This window comes from Crinia signifera, chromosome 1, assembly GCF_055691185.1.
Source record: "Crinia signifera chromosome 1, ASM5569118v1, whole genome shotgun sequence".
Taxonomy (NCBI): Eukaryota; Metazoa; Chordata; class Amphibia; order Anura; family Myobatrachidae; genus Crinia; species Crinia signifera.
Window position 1 is genome coordinate 376344267 of NC_139217.1, and position 18276 is coordinate 376362542.

Here is an 18276-nt window from a genome sequence, read left to right on the forward strand (position 1 = left end):
ACTCGCGAAGGGCATCTCTAGATTTATGAGGACACATCTGGACATCTCTTGTACTGTATGTATAAAATATAGAACAATATGGTTTGCTTGACCCTTGCATGACCACCCCCTCAATATCATCGCAACTCATTACATCCCTAGATGCCATTACACAACTGTACCTCTATGGCCTCTGTTTTGATGATTAGTTGCTGTTCGAGTTCAGCGATTTGATTTGATGAAGACTCTTCCAATTCCTGTATAGAATTCTGGAGGTGCTGGATGTCTTTCAGGAGCCTTAAAATTTCCCTGTCTTTAGAAGCTAATGCTGCTTCTAGATGAGAACCAGAACACAGAGAGAAGCCAGTTTTGTCCTTAGAAAAAAAAAGAAAGAAATCCCCCCAAAGTTAAAAAGCTTGTTGTTGCCATGGTTTTGACTAAATGGACAATTAAAGACATGTTCAGTATCATTGGTTACATTTAGAATCCTGTTACCTACCCTGAAGTAATAAAAGGCAATAACGCAGAAAATGTGTTACTCTGGAAATGAAGAGTAATGACATTTTCTATAAGCAGAATTACTTGATGAGTGAAAGCACTACAGCAGAGAAGCGTGCGCAGACAGTCTTACCACTGTCCAGCATTGTGGATAAATGGTAACTAATGTCTAAAACACACAAAGTAACCTCTCTCAGGCGATACGGTCACTAGGTCCTACAAGCATTAGGTCGACATGACTGAAGGTCAACATGGGGTTAGGTCGACAGGGTCATTAGGTGGACACAAGCATTATAGAGCATCCACAAGGTGAGACGTGCAGTATTTTTCTATTCGTGTCTGCTTATAGACGCAAAATCGAATAGAAAATCAAATGGGTTTTCTACATTCGATCACAATGCGCGCTCCCATGTAGTATAAATTGAATACAAAAATTGTCTTGGCAGACAAGACTATATAGTGGAAATCTAATAGTAGCTAGCGCAAATCTAATGTGTACACTGCAGCGTTCAATTCGGTGTCCATCTCCTGCCTGAAGCCGGTGTTGATCTGATAGCAAATCTAATGCACATCGAATAGAAAATCAAATAGAAAATAGTGGAAATCGAAAAGGAGTAGAAAAAAACTTTAGAGCAGGTCAAACAGTCCATTTCTTATAGAAATCGAATCGAAATCGAACCGTGTGTACACACCTTTAGGTCGACATGGGGAAGGTCGACAGTCAAATGGTCGACATGGGTTTTTTTCACCTTTTTTTTAGTTGACATGCACTAGGACATAGTGGGAGAATATAATAGTGTGCCGAGCGAACATTTCGATTGTCGACATTCCCCATGCCGACCTAATGAACCTGTTGACCTAACCCTATGTCGACCTTCAGTCATGTCCACCTTGTGATTGTCGACCTAGTTGATGTCTATCCAAAGATCCATACCCTCTCTGAAGGGGAAATGTAACATTAACTTAATTAGGTGCTATACATTTTGCCACTGTATGCAATCATCTCTTTTCAAAGTTAGTTTTTCTTGGCTATTACAAGGTTTAGCAAGGCTGTGTTCTCCCAGTTGGATTGCTGACAGAAAGCATTATGAACATTGGGAAATATTTTAAAACAAAAAAAGTTTACTCCTGAAACGTGTGATCTACAGTATTCTCCAGATTTCTTCTACACTAATATAGCAGTGCACAGAAATGAGTTGTATTCTGTATGCATTCATCAGACAGCCATGAACAGCAGAGAATTAGCTTTCTTCCACAAATTCAGTGGCGTAACTATCGTCCCGCAGCCCCCGCGGTGGCGGGGAGGCGCTGAGGGTATGTGGACGCCGGGGGGGCTGCGGGACGATAGTTACTGGTTGCCTTCTGCCGCAGCGCCGGTGGTTTTATTTGCAGTGCACCGGGTCCCAGCTCTCCCGAGTCCCGGCAGCCGCAGCGCTGTTCTAATACAAAAAGGTGTCACTTGGAAAATGGCTGCCCCCATACCGCAGACAGTTTTTCGTCTGCCGTATGGGGGCAGCCAATTTCCAAGTGTCACCTTTTTCATTAGCAGCAGTAACGGGAGAGCCGCCCGGGACCCGGCGCAGACGGATGCGGCCACGCCAGCCAGAGGTAACACACACATACACACAAACACGTCACACATACATACAAACACACACACACAGAAACACAAACCCCCCCCCCCCCCCCGGCGTACCCCGGCTCCGCTCCATTTTTTTTTTTTACGGGGGGGGCGCCTCCTGCATTGACGGCAGGGGGGCGCAGGAAATCTAGTTACGCCGCTGCACAAATTGTATACCATTTTTATCATTTATATGTTATTAGTACCAAACGTATGTCTTTTTCAGTATGTATAAATCCTAAAGGGGATGTGATCAGGATTCTGGCAGTCAGATCCCAAATGGAAGGTTGTGGGGCTAGTAAAGTTAAGAGTTAGGGGGTATTCAATCCCAGGTCACGACAGTCGATCTGGCCAGACAGCCGTGACCCTGGCCTGTTTTCGTTTTGTTCGACCGCAGATCGCCAGGTGCGATTCAATGTCCCACTTTTTAATTGGCAAAAAGGGGGCGTGTCTGCATAAACGGCCGTGGATTGACCCTATTTGGCCGCGATTGCGACAATTCACGGCCGAAATCGACAAAACGGGCCCGACTGCTTTTAAAGTCGGGCCCATTCTGTCAATCTGCCTCTTCAATGCTGTCAGGAAAGACAGCATTGAATAGGCGTTCACCACTATTTCCCCCGTCGTAAATAGTGGCCCAGATTGAATACCCCCCTTAGGGTGAGGAAGGGCTTGGTTAGGTGTAGGATAAAATACTTACTACAATCCATGTGGACTCTGACAGCCAGGATCCCACTGTCAGGATTTCATACCCAACCCATACAAAGTACATACCATGCTGTGACTTATTATAATTATTTCATGCCAATCCCAGGGCATTTTTTTAATTCCAGGATTCGGGATTGAAAAAATGCTCAATCCAGGGATTCCCAGGATCCGAGGATTGGCTTCCCTAATAAAAAAATAATGGGCAGGCAGTATGGCCGGGAGCTGGGTGCAGCGTGACCTCGGACCAAGTCACACTGCGCAGAGTCACAGCCACGGACAGGAGAAACTGGGCAGCATCTGAGTGGGAGCTCAGACGCTGCCTGGCATTAAACTTGCAGCCTAACCCTGAAATCCTGGGATTTAAATGGAAATTTGGGGGGGGCTAAATCCCAGCATCCCACCAATCCCAATCCTTATATGAGTAAAATGTTCACTGGCTTCTTGTTTGGTTTCTATTTATAGTATAATTAAATCCATTCTAAATAATAATATACTGTATTTTGTGTTATTTCAATAAATGATGGACAATAAACCCAATGCTTTATGTATTACAGCCATGGCAGGTGAATACCAAATGTGACAAATTGGCCATGTGTTGTGGCTCACAGTTTCCCCAAGTCGCAGAACGATGTGCGGTGACATTTGGGATGGTGAAGTAGAGGCAGCAGCAAGTACCATTCAACAAAACAGGGGCATGGGGCCCAGCATTGTATGCATGCCTTGGCCAGGGTGTGCATCTTCTGACACATATTTCATGGCCCCGACTGAGTGTAGGGACTGGTCATCCTATGTGAGTTGCGGCTTATTCAGATGTTTGATGCTTTCACAGAGTGATCTGACTGTGTGCCCTCCTTGGCAGGAAGGGATGCGGTCAATATGCTGGCGGTTGGAATCCCGACGGACGAAATACTGACGCCGGAATCCCGACTACGGCAATGTTGGCATGGGGAATAGACTCACCCAATGCTGTACAGTATAATTAGCTCTGAAATTCTGTCCATGTCGTGGCTTATCGGGGGGATATTGTTTTGCCCACCTCCGGCAGGTGAAGCAAAATCCCGAAAAGGCAGCCCGTTTTCCAACAAAAATGGGACTGCTGTGGCCGAAAACATGTGTGTTTTGGTGAGAACTCATGCTTTTTATAAGGGTGATCCATATTGGATAACCCGATAAAAAAAAACAAAAAAAAAAAACAAATCGGTACAAGATTGGAAAAAATTGCAAAGACAGGAGGGTTTTTTTGCACTCAAAGTTTTATCAGGCATAATAGGATATGGTACTCTTTACTTAGAACGGCGCCCACGATTTTGATCGTGGGCATCGTTAGTAAAAAATCTCGGGCATCTCGGGCATTGAATGCACTAAAAAATCGGGTGCGATGCGACCGACGAGATGCCCGCGATTTCCCATAGAGAACAATGTTAAATGTCTCAATTGACCCAATTTTCCTGTTCAATGCCTCAATTGACCCGATTTTTCCATAGGAAACAATGTTAAATGGGCCACAGAGGCCAAATAGGCACCCTGAAGTGTATAATGGCCACCCGAATTGTTAACGCCACCCCACGATCAACGTCAACCCGAAGCGTGGCGAGCGCAGCGAGCCCGCGAGGGGCGGCGGTACGCGTCCTACGAACTTTTCATACCCCCACTATCCACGTCGGCGTGGAGTTGAGAATAGAAAGTGTGGCGAGCGCAGCGAGCCACCGAGCCCGAAGTGTGGCGAGCGCAGCGAGCCCCGCGAGGGGACGCGGACAGCTGTGAAGCCCGCGAGGGGACGCGGATACCTGTGAAGGTATCTGCGTCCCCTCGCCACGCTTCGGGCTCGGTGGCTCGCTGCGCTCGCCACACTTTCTATTCTCAACTCCACGCCGACGTGGATAGTGGGGGTATGAAAAGGTCGTAGGACGCGTACCGCCGCTGCTCGCCACGCTTCGGGTTGACGTTGATCGTGGGGTGGCGTTAACAATTCGGGTGGCTTTTATACACTTCAGGGTGCCTATTTGGCCTCTGTGGCCCATTTAACATTGTTTCCTATGGAAAAATTGGGTCAATTGAGGCATTGAACAGGAAAATTGGGTCAATTGAGACATTTAACATTGTTCTCTATGGGAAATCTCGGGCATCTCGTCGGTCGCATCGCACCCGATTTTTTAGTGCATTCAATGCCCGAGATGGCCATGATGGGCGCCCTTCTAAGTAAAGAGTACCTAGGATATCCCTGATACCAGCCAGAGGTGTAGCAGATGACATGATGCCTGCAGCCAGGGCCGGATTAACAATGGGCCTGATGGAGCTACAGCTCCAGGCCCACTCTCCAAATAGGCCCATTTTGTAGCTGAGGGTTGGGGTTTTCCAACGAGCCTGTCCCCGCGACGCTAGCCCTCCCGGAACTGGAGATACCGCCAGGCAAAGCTGGAATGTATTCCCCATAGGATAACATGGGACCCGCTAATTCTGACCCCCACCTGGTTCCAACGGCTGCCAGTTCCACCTACGGCATCACAAAAGCTCGAGGTTGATCTCAGTTTTCAATCTGATACCAGGCTGGTCAATATGGGTTCATTGGTTCCAGAGATATTGCGGGTAAATCAATTTTTTTTCATTTCTGAAATGTAATTTCATGGCTGTTCATGTTGTTTGAGGGCAGGTTTCTCTGGAAGCAAATGGCCCAGTTTCATGGGCCCAAAATCATTTGGAGCCCACTCAAAAGTTCTTCAATATGATACTGGTCTTATGTAAATGGGTCAGTTGGTTCCGAAGATATAGCTGGTTAGTTAAAGGGGGTGATTTTCTCTCCCCCTCACACCAGAAAGTGCAGGGACTAGGCTGGTGTAAAAGGAGCCAGACTGGGAATGTCCCTGCATGATCCTGGGACCATATACCCAGGTAAGTCTCTGCATTTTCTGGTGTGAAAGGGGTATTATTTCAAATAGCTGGGACCTGCAGTGCTCTGAATACAGCCGGGCAGCCCCCTGCTCTCTGCCCAGCTGTCAATGGCTGTCATATCTGCCTGGCGGCACTGTCCCCCCTTGGCAATGAGCATTTAATCCCACATTGGCAACGAGCATGGAACCCCTGACAATGAGCATGGAAACCCTGGCAATGAGCATGTAGGTAAGCAGCACTTATGTAGCATAATTATTAATAGGCATTATGGTGTTTGGCATAATCCGTAATGGACATATGGTGTGTGGCTTAAAATGTAAGGGGCATTATGGTGTAAATCTTTAATGTGCCCCTTTGGCGCACAATGCCCCTGTTTATGAAGCATATTGTGCATTATTGCTCAATCCATTTGGTATAGTGTGTATTTTGGCTCAATCCATGTGGCAAAATGTGAATTTTGCTTTAATCTGTGTGTGGCATAATGTGAATTTTGAATCAATCCATATGCCTTAGTGTGACTTTTGGCTCAGTTGGTGTGAATTTTGGCTCATTCCATGTGGCATAATGTGTAAGAGGCAAGTACAGTATAAGGGAGTTACTATTGTGTTGCATGATTTGTATAATGGGTATATGGTGTGGTAAACTTAGGTGACCACATAAAAGGTGCTGAAATGTTGTTTTTTTATGACTGGAGTGCCGCCTCACCCCGAACGTATCTTAGGCATCCTGCGGGTGCACCTTTTGCCCCCTGCCTTTTCCAGACATATATAATTAGTTGAAAGTATTTACACAAAGAGACACACCCATGAGCAGACCACCCAACCAGAACACTGGTCACGCCCCCACATTATTAGGTTCTGACCACAACCCCTATTATTGAGCATAATAGGCCCTTGATAATTTTCAGCTCAAGGCCCATTTAGACCTTAATCTGGCACTGCCTGCAGCAAGGGTACTGTATTTTTCAGCCCCCCCCCCCCCAAGTTCCTTCAGGACCTCTAGTGCCTGTCTCCTCCAAAGTGGTAGCCATTTTTAGAGGGACGCAGCAGTCTCTGCCTCCTGTTCTGCGACGCAGCGGAGGAGAGGGGGCTGCCGGCACGTCTCTCTCCTCCCAGCTCCACCGGAGCCACCCTCCCCATGCCTCTGGAAACAGCTGTTGTGTGTACAGAGTCCGTCTACAAATCAGGGCCATAAATGGGATATAAATGGCTCTTTTGAAGTAGTGTATTGATTTTATAGTGTAATAGATGTAGCCGGCTTCATTTTGCTTTGACGGTCTTATAATAAAAGCTTTACAATACATGCATATGAGTATTTGAATATGATGGCGTTATATAAGTAAATGTAAATAAATGATAAATACATATTAGTCTAGGTATAATAAAGATTAAAGGAGCATTTCCTGTTATTTGCTGATTATGTTATTAACAGAAAATGAAACATGCATGGCACACCACAGGAATGTTTTCCTACAGAGATCCCAAGACACGGACTTACTGTAGACGTTAGACCAGCAGATCCTTGCGGAGAACAACAGGTCAGTCTAATGGAATTATTTACAGATGATAATTGCTCCCTGAGACTCTCAACTTCCCTCTGAGCAGATTCTGCTCTCTGTAAAAGAGTGAAAAAGACAGCAAGCATCAACGCAAGTTAAATATTTGCAGATTATAACAACTTTGAAATGATAAATCATAAGTAAACATCCTTGTGTGATGCAGTTGTGCTTATTAAAATCTGGTTACTCAGATTCTCATCCAAAAGTCAACCTATGCTTAGAGCCTTTTACTACAAAGGACAACCAGGGACACTGCTAGGACAGAAGCAGCTTTATTTTCATAGACTTCTTCATAACATAACCAAGGAAGGTCTGTTCAGGTACAGAACCTTTGACCCTCCAGCTGTTGTTGAACTATACATCCCAGCATGCCCTGCTAGTTTTGCTATGTGTCCATGCCAAAACTGCTGCAGGGCATGCTGGGATGTGTAGTTCACAAAAGCTGGAGAGCTGAAGGTTCCCCATCCCTGAGGTACAGGTACAGCAGCATATCAAGTGCACAACTTCTATGTAAGGATGTAAGTAATGATTCCTCATTTATAGTTGCACCACTGCTAACAGCAGCCCAGTCTATACACATGCACACCGACTTCACATGGCATGACACGGTTTATTGGACGGTTCCCCACACGCCTCTCGCTTACATAACTCTGTAGCATGTCATGTACAGTACTTACTCTTTCCGATACAGTGTTCCACCTCTCACCGTGTATGGGTCATTAGGTCGATATTAGGTTGACAAGCATTAGGTTGACATGGATAAGGTCAACAGGGTTGGAAGGTCGACACAAGTATTAGGTTGACAATGGCAAGGTAGACAGTCAAAATGTCACCATGAGTTTTTCCCTTTTTGTGTTACAAATGTTCACATAGTCAACATGGGCACCGTCAAAGTCTACCGCTGCGCTCGCCATACTTCAGGCACTATTCCATTCTCCCGCCACACCCTGGTGGTGGTAGGGCATGAAATACTGCACACGTCGACAATAAAAAAAAAGTGAAAAGCTCATGTTGACCTTCCCATTGTCGACCTAATGCTTGTGCCCACCACCAATCAACCCTGTTGGCCTTCCCAATATTGACATATCTCATGTGTCGACCTAAGCCATGTCGGCCTTCAGCTGCCAACCCAATACATGTCAACCTAATGACCGGATACTCTCTCACCAGTCTTTTATACTGTACTTAAATATCAGTAAATTGTATTTAAATCTGAGCCTCCCATATCTAAAAATCCAATGTCCAAAATATTCCGACATCCAAACTGTTTTGCGAGTGACTGAGCTGGTGACGCCTAGTGTACACAGACTCTGCATAATGCACAATAAGAAGTTCAACCGTTTAAAATGTCCTTGAGGCTATGGACCTTATTCTGGTCCATGCGCACCAGAATAGCGCTTATGCTGAACATGGGAACTCGCCCTGCAAATGGGGGGCGGCGGAATATGTGAACAGCGGGCAGGCATAAAATGACACGCAGCGCTGCGAACCTCACAGTGCTGCATGTCAACCAGAATAACCCCCTATTTGTAGACGATCTTCATTGATGTCAGATCGACCTTAATCAATGTTGTGCTTCCAGAGCTAACACAATGACCAATATTTAAAAATGAATTTAAAAAAATAATGTTAGTAAATATGTATGGGTGTAGATCATTAGGTCTACGCCAGTGATGTCAAACTCATGTCCCTCCAGCTGTTGTGGAACTATACATCCCAGCATGCCTTGCCAGTTTTAGCTGTTGGCCTGGGAGTTTGACACCACTGGTCTACACAATGGTGATCGACAAGCATCAGGTCGATACCATTAGGTCGACATGGGACAATGTAGACATAGGTCTAGGTCGACATGGGCAAGGTTGACAGCAAGGTCAACAGTGTTTTTTTAACCAGAATGTCGACAGTGTCAACATGGACACTGTAACGTCCCCTAGCATGGCACACTATTTTATTCTCCCTCCATGCTCTAGTGGATGGTAGGGCATGAAATACCGCCTATCGGCACATGTTGGCTCCAAAAAAACCCATGTCAACCTAAAGCCATGTCGATTTAAAGCCATGTCGACCTAAAGCCAAGTCGACTTAATGGTGTCGATCAAATGCTTGTCGACCAGCATGCTGTAGACCTAATGACCGTATCCCATATGTATTTTGGCCCTGTAAAGACCAAAATTCATTAAGATCGATTTTAAGCAATCTGATATTGTTTAAATCAATCAAAAATGGACCTTTAGTAAATATACCAGCGTTCACGCTCGGCTGTTTTAGCAGAGCGCAACACCCTGCTTGATTTTTAAAGGGCAAAATGTGCTCTGCCTTTTCAGCAAGCACACAGCATCCATTCACATTAACCAGAGAAATTGGGGGACGGGCAGCACTCCATAGGTGCCGGGCATGCCCCCATTATTTAAGTTGGCAGCTGGGTACGTCCCCATAATGACGCTGACGTGGGCCATCCCGCGCACATTAGTAATGCGACTCTGCACTCATGCAGCCCCCTGTACACCTGCACCCTGCCCTGATTCTAGCAGGGTCATTATATACCCTTTAGTGTTTAGACTTGAGACCTTTCCTTAATATGCAGATATTCCAAAATACTGAAACACCTGAAATCTACCAAAACTCCCCCCCCCCCCCCCTCTCTAAATCTTGTGACAAGAATTGGCCCTGGATTACTGCACAATTGTGTTTTATAGATAAAACATAAAGCACAACTGAACCATACGGTAAAGGAAATGATATACCTAAATAAGTAACACTAGCCAGGATTCTTGTAATAGATGATGCTAGGAACAGTTAGTATAAAGCGGGATATGTGCTCTAGAAAACAGACAAAATCTATGCATAAAGGACAGCCACAATCTCAGCATGGTAGCACCTCCTAATATGTCTAAAATTGGGGTGTGCTGTTCAGGTCTCCGCACACTTTTCCTCTATATTTGTGTATCGAATGTACACTTATGGGCATTATTTAAAGGGAAGACATGGATAAGGAATCATAGGGACCCATCTGACAAGATAGATAGGTCTGTATATTCTTGGGCAAACGTGCTAAGAACTTCACTTATACTGCAATTGTAGAGGCTATAAAAGTTATTTTGACTAGGAGTATTCCTAGTGCTTAGTGTGCACAAGTTCTTTTTCATTTATGGTACTAAAAGTCTCAGAAATGTAGTACCACTTATTATTAAAATTGGGATTTTTAAATACACCACATGGACAGGCAACCATAGGCTTTGTTACTGTACCTAAGTTTTGCCCTTTGTCCATTAACATCTACTGCAAATGCTGATTATGAATGATTGGCATGTTTGTATAGGAATACATAATGTTAGAAATATATATAGAACATAATAGTGTATCTGATCTGCATCATATAAATAACTCAGTCTGTACATCACCACAAGGAAAGCTTTTTTAGCTTTGTTCTTGGAAGAAATCTTCCTTTAGATACATCCTAGGCTGCAAAAGGAGCCAGTGTCTAGAAAACCATGTGTACATTACGTTATAATTGTATACCGTACAGAGGACTGGTACTTACCCGATGAGCTTTTTCAAGATTGGTCATTATCATGCCCACTTCATCTGCCCTAAAGAACAGTAAACACAGGAATCAAATGTTTTTCTTGTACATTCATAGCATTTGCTTCTCCTTCTATAATACATTTGTTTTTGGTTGGGTTTTTTTTTGAGGATACTAGAAAAACAAGTCAGTAGACATAGCTTGATCAAAGAAACATATGCATTAACTAGACTGATGAATAGATATTACTAACCCAAGTGTTTATTCTTATGCATGGAAAGCGGAAGAGCCGGCAATGGTGTGCATGAGGAGGTGGGAGGGGGAATTGGTGAGTGTAGTGTAAAGGTGTAGACCGCAGTTTATGGATGCCAGGTTTATACACTTGTGCTCACCGAAGACTTCAACAAAGAATGGGGAGCACAGTAAAAAGACAGGAGCAAGATGCACAGAGTACTGTAACTTGCTAATAGGTGACATGGGCAAACATTTCCACAAGTAATAGAGGATGCTTGCTATAGATTCTGCAGAATACTTGTTCCACATCCACCACACACATACAAGGAGTTAGGATTGTCCCAGGAGGCTGCTAATTCGAGGTTTATCACAATGTATGTACAGTATGTCCAATCAGCTTATTAATAGGTTTTGGGGCACAGAGTAATGGTAAGGGCATGGCAGATCATGGGAAACCAATACTTCAGTAGATATTTTGGATAAGGCATTAAACATCTGACTAATTATATAGCGATTCTGATAAATATTACTTATGGTGATCCTTCCCTCCTCTCCTCCTTCCCCAATTTCTCTTTTTTTCTGTTGTTTTCTCCTTTTTTTAATTTTCTTTTTATTTACGTGTCTACTTGACCCCCTGTTTTTTAACTGTTTTCATGTTTACATACAGATTTATAATAGATGTCAATACTGTGACCCCTTGAGTATTTCAGCTTTATTCAGATATCTAAAGCTTTTTCTCATGAAGTTTCTGTATATTTACTGCTATTGTTAATAAAAACAGAATATATAAAAAAAAACCCCAGAAAACATCTATTTCTGCAAGTTTGTACGTTTCCACCAAGAATGTGTGAAAGAACAGGTGAACGTAACGGGTTTAGACAAATAATAATAACAACCATAATACCATAAAAATAATATAGCTATTTCCAAATGGCTGACTTACAGGGACAATACTACACTGTATACAGTAGATTTGCCTCTGGAAATTCCAATTTTTCTTACATCATGTATTCTTCTGGAAAATGTAACTTACTCTAATGCAGTATTGGCCGGATAGGCCAATATGGAAATGACATGTTACTAGAATACTAGCTCCGGGTACCCAAAAAACCCTGTAAATCTACATTTGAGCACTTTATTAGCAGAAATATAGCTATGAATCCCCCAAAACATTGGGTTACTTTATGCCAGAAACAGCTGCTGGTGGGAGATGCTTTGGACAGCATCGTCACTGCATTTAAAAAATAACTTACTTTCAATTTAGTATTGGACCCCCATTTGGATAAGTCCTCTCCATTACGTCCTATGCGTAGGCCCACCACCAATGACCAATCCTCACAATTTAGACGCATATTAAATGAATATAACCTATATGACATTTGGAGGGCAAAAAACCCTTTATGTAAAGATTATACTTTCTTCGCTCCGGTCCATAGTTCCCACTCAAGCATAGACCTTGCATTGAACGATAAAAGGACATTACAACAGTTACAACATATTCAAAAATCCCGTATAGTCCCCATATCCTGGTCCCACCATTCAGCCGTATCCTCCTAAACCATCCTCTAGACAATGGCGCCTTAACGAATATCTTCTAAAATACCCCAACATTAAGTAATCTATAAGTAATGATATTGGATTCTTTTTAGAGACAAATGCGCCCGAGGACACGAATGTCTATAATTATTGGTGCCCCCTAAAGGCAGTGATCAGGCCATGGCTAGACTCCGAGCTAAATATAACAACACAAAGATATTGAGTCTCGGCTTGCAGATCTAGAGGCTAAGCTTAAACAGTGCCCTAGGATACTAGCGAGGAAACTTAGATGTAAAACAGCCCAGGAATGCATTAAAGAAATTTTAACTTTGAAAGGATTGAAGGTTTCGGACCCATTAGATATGCAAACGCTTTCGGGGACTATTATTCACCCTTATATAATCTACAAGAGGACCTCACGACCCCCCAACCGACCCCTTCACGAATAGCATCCTTTTTAGATAAACTATCCTAGCCCTCTCTAGACGCAGTCACTCTCCACAAACTGGAAGAACCGTTGTCTCCGGACAAGATAGTTGGCGTCATACGGGAACTCCCTCCAGATAAGGCAACAGGCCCAGATGGGTATTCCAATAGTTTCTTTAAACATTTCCGAGAAATTCTCGTTAACCCATTACAATTGGTATTTGAAGAGGCCTCCAATAGGGGAGTATTTCAGGCAGAAATGCTGGAAGCAAGAATAATTACGTTACGGGGAAAAAAACCTTGATTTTGGCTAATTACCGCCCAATTGCCTTGCTAAATTCAGATCTAAAAATCTATGCCAAACCTACAAACTTATATCTAATAGACTATCACTGCTTCTCCCATTTCTGGTTCATGAGGATCAGGTGGGATTTGTGAGTGGACTACAAGCCCCGGACAATACGAGGAGGGTGATTAATGTGCTCTATGCCTTCTCTGCCTCCTCCGAGCCTCTCCTTTTGCGCTGGACCAGTGACGTAACTATTAATTATGTGCCCCCCCCCCCGCCGAAAACTTTGCCAGCGCCGTCCCCCCAGTAGTGCTAACAACCCCCACCGATAGGGTTGACCCCCCCCCATGTGGCCGGCACCTCCTGCCGCATCGGTCTTGCAGGTCCCGGCTCTACTGGCTCCTGCTGCTTATAAAAAAAGTGACATTCGGAAAATGGCTGCCCCCATACTGCAGACCATTTTTAAGGTTGCTAGAGGAGGCCGCCGCCTCCTATAGCATCCTCAAAAACTGTCTTTGGTATGGGGGCAGCCATTTTACGAATGTCACTTTTTTTTTTATAAGCAGCAGGAGCCGGGAGAGCCGGGACCCGCAAGACGGAATCGCTGGTGGTAGGGGCAGATGGCAGCGGCTAACTATAGCCCCGCAGCCCACACCTCCTCAGCGCCTCCCCATCACCGCGGGGGCTGTGTGACTATAATTATGCCACTGCGCTGGACACAGAGAATGCATTTGACAGACTCCATTGGGGCTATCTGTGAGCCGTATTGCTCAAATTTGGTATCGAATCTTATCTATTACAGCATTATACTCTAACCCACCAGCTCGAGTGCTGCTTAGTGAACAGCTATCTGCCCCGTTTAGGATTACGAATGGCACGCAACAGGGTGCCCACTGTCCCCATTAGTATTTGCTTTAGCAATAAAACCCCTGGCCGCGACCATTAGATGTACCCCCACGGTGACGGGTCCAGTTCTATTTGGCACCTCATGCAAGGTGTGCCTTTTTGCAGATGATACTGTATATTGTTAGCCCTCACGAACCCTGCATCATCTCTTCCACAACTCCATGAACTGCTGCAGGAATACTCAAGCATATCCTACTACAAACTCAACTGTTCAAAAACAGAGGCCGTACCTATTAATTTCCCTCTACCCCTACTGAACCGATTAAAGGCCAAATACACTTACTCATGGCAATCCTAGTATGAAATACCTAGGTATCCCCACTAAGATTTCAGATATCATCTCCTTCAACTGCCCCCAGCTTTTAGCAACATTTTCACGTCTAACACAAGAGTGGATCACGCAACATGTATCATGTTTGGGGTGAATTGTTGCTATCAAAATGGTACTACTCCCCAAGATATTATATCTATTTAGGACAATCCCCGTCACCCTGCCAGACACCCTCATTGCTAAATTTAATAAATTATTTATAAACTACATATGGAAGGGAAAAAGACAGAGGTTAGCTCGCACAATGATGTCCCTTCCTAAATCCCTGGGGGGCCTAGCCTTCCCCGATCTCCAAGCATATCAGACAGCATCTCTCTTGTCCTCCCTGGAAGCCTGGGACTCCAGGACTGACCAGAGACCATGGGTAGCACTTGAGCGATGGCTCCTTCCCGATTTTCCTACTATCACGGTTGCATCGGGATCGGATCAAGATCGTTTCGCAAAAAAACCCACACTTTTTGCAAATCGTTTGCTGGGGAAAGGGAAATCGTTCCATGGTCGTCTATCGGTTGTGGATGATCGTGGTCATTCTGGTGTGTACCCCACATAACATTTCAGTACTATTAGTACCAAGATATATATATATATTGGTATTTTGTTTGGTTTAAGGTAACTGGCTAAGTTAGGATGTGATTCCATTTTGGGATAAGTCCTCCTGGAAGTGCCAGAATGGTTTTAGTGGTGACAAGACTTGTTTAATAGGGTTATTTATAATCTGGGGGTATTTACACAATGAACTCTCCTCCAAAATCATATATCTGGTTCATAAGAATATGAATGTAATGCTTTTCCTAGTTATATTATTACCTTCCTAATTTTGAAGAAGATATCGCTCATCATCCTACTGTACTACCAATGGTTATACAGTTTTACACAGACTCTGTTTGACTACAGACTTATTGCACTGTATGTTTTTCTCTCTAATTAATGTGTTTGATGGGGAGGTAGACCAGGGTCTAAATGGAACATTACTGTAATATGTACAACTTTCCTGACATTTAGCAAGTGCTACTGAGACAGACCTAGAAACATATAAAGCATAAGCGGATTTCTATACAATGTGTAACAACCAGATAATATTGCACATTGCTGGAATAGCGAGCCTCCACTTCCTGTGAAATATATGTATGTGAATATTCTGACAGGAAACACTTGCTGGCTATGCACAATACAATCATAACAAATCTCTGGACCCAATACTAAGGAAGAGGGCATAAAAAACATGGTGCCACATTATGAAGGAAAGGAAGGAAAAGGACACATTGTTGAGGGAAAGGACCCAATTATTAATCAATGAAAACCTAGCTCCACTAGTATAAAACAGCAATAGAACTTCTAGAGTCAGAGAGGGGATGGAGATCAGACATGACTGGTTGATTTCTGCTCTCATCCTCCAGAGATGATAAGCAGAAATCTGCATAAAGTGGCTTGGATGCAATAACAAGGATTTTGCATGGGTTAGCCATTTTACACATCTAAGCCATGTGCATGTGAGTGTGATAAGTCATGCAATCACACCTGCATAGGTGCCGATTTATGTTTTTGCAGGTGGGTGCTGAAGCCAGAAATATAGGGGAGTGGCTTAATGGGGAAGGGGCATGGTCACAAAAGAATACCAAGTTATATTACGCAGCACAGTTGTCTCCAATATTCAAATTATGGCAGCAGAGTTCCCCTTTTTACACATTACGGCACAATGTAATGATACAGAATGAAATGCATTAAAAATAATCAATGCCACCACAATGATTTAGTATTAATACTCACATGACCGTACATCACAGACCAAATGCACAATCGTACACCAGCATGGCTGTGAGACACTGCTGATTTAGTGAATGCGTATATAGTGATATATCTCCCGCTGAACTCTGCCCTGTACTTCTGCCCACAGTGTGAGGTCAGCTCCCTCTCTCCCTTGCGTCGTCCTGCTACGCTCTGCCCTGCACAGGCTGTACTTCTGCACAGTTTGACGTCAGCAGGCGCTCCCCTCCGCCCACCCGCTGTGCTCCCTCCGGCCCTGCACTGTACTCTGCAGTCTGACATGCTGACGGGCCTGGTGGGTGCTTAACATTTACCATGGGTGCTCAGGCCTGGGAGCACCCACGGAATCAGCGCCTATGTACACCTGATAAGATGGATGGTAAGGCATGAAATACTAACTGTCAACACGTCAGGTTTTTTTTTTTTTTTAGCCAACAGGCGGTATTTTATGCCCTACCATCCGCTATGGTGTGGTGGGAGAATAAATGCCCAAAGCATGGTGAGCATAGCAATCCATGCAAGGTGGCACAGTACATTTAGACGGTGTCTATGTCGACATTAAAGGAAAAAAACGTGAAAAACTCATGTCAACCTTTTAACTGTTGCCCTTGCCATTGTTGACCTAATGATTTCTCGACCTTCCATCCCTGTCGACCTACAGTATTTCAGGTGTTGACCTAAGACCTCTCAACCTTCAGTGGTGGACCCAATGCATCTTGACGTAAATAGCGTCAACCTACTAGTGACGTTATACTGTTTGTGAACTGGCGACCAGGCTCTGGTTATTCATTTGGCTGGAAACCCCATCTTTTTTTATTGTTATTTTCACTATTGCTATATTAACATATTATGCAGTAATGCACATTGTGACATGAAACAAAGATAAAATATAGCATTGCCTATATGATCTTACATTAAGAGGTGTGGCATGGAGAACACTTGATACATAATGTAGCTAAATAATAACTGTACTTAATTGAAGAATGTTGGAATTGCACGGCCTACCCAATTTGTCCTATTTAGATCAAATGGCAGGAGGAGTATAATTAAACCCATATACTAAATTGAGAAACAGATTATATATATAGCTATAACCAGAGTGGCATAATAATTGAAAATCTGCTTGCTCCGATACCCAGGAGCTTAATTTGTGGCAATCTACATTAGAGCTCATATTGTGCACACTCATTTCTTCAAACCCTCATAAAAGAGAAAATTATTTACAGCACATCAAGGTAAGGAAAGGCTATCAAATTATCAAAGAACATCTGCTTTGGTGTAATAAGATTAAGTGTTCTCCCACTGTTGTATAATGAGAGGAGGAAATGTGTTGCCTTGTGTCAGTGAGACTGGCAAACCACACCAACAGCTGTGAGATTTGGCAGCCTGCAGTACTGGATGGAGCCAAAGGGGTGCAGAAGATGTTCCAAACCCATAAAAAAGGATGGCACCAAACCAATTAAAATAACCACCAGCAAATGTACATTAAATGAAGTCAAGACATTGTTTTAATTTAATATACTGCTTTCGTCCTCCCAGAGCAGCAGCTGTGGCTCTCTGTTAGATGCATTCTAAAGCACTGTGTCTGCCCTGTTCACAATAAACCGATAGTTTAGGAATTGGCTGAGAGATCAGTTATTGTAGGTCTCAGTCGTGCTCCGGGCATTGCCGAACTGGCCCATAGGGGAATAGGGTAAACAGCCAGTGGGACCCACCTCCTCCTCTCATTATCAGGGTATACATATTGTGGCAGGGACAGCATATTTGCACATCAGGGTAATGTGAAAAATCCAGTCCAGGTTTTTAGAGCAGCAGCAGGAAAATTAGATCCAATCCAGGTTTGTGACAGTGGCTGATATATCACAAACACACCACAACTGGCAAAGTCAGGAGTTGGAAGAGCAAGGCACAGTTGTGATGGAAAAAGTCAAAGCAGAGGACAACTTACATTTCATGTACAGTAAGTTCATGGGAAGATTGGCAGGTACTGTATGATGGCCTTATAGAGGTTGCA

General features: G+C 43.9%; 1 protein-coding gene across 3 annotated transcripts in view; it reads right to left on the minus strand.

Annotated features, from left to right (window-relative positions):
- CUX2 (cut like homeobox 2) overlaps positions 1–18276 on the minus strand; it is a 374431-nt gene that overhangs the window by 66574 nt on the left and 289581 nt on the right. For all 3 annotated transcript variants that reach the window (XM_083151418.1, XM_083151419.1, XM_083151420.1), the window contains 3 exons: positions 10795–10843; positions 7193–7309; positions 162–353 (listed from right to left, as the gene is read on the minus strand). In XM_083151418.1, the coding sequence (XP_083007544.1) occupies positions 162–353; positions 7193–7309; positions 10795–10843 (358 nt within the window). The remainder of the gene's footprint in view (positions 1–161; positions 354–7192; positions 7310–10794; positions 10844–18276) is intronic.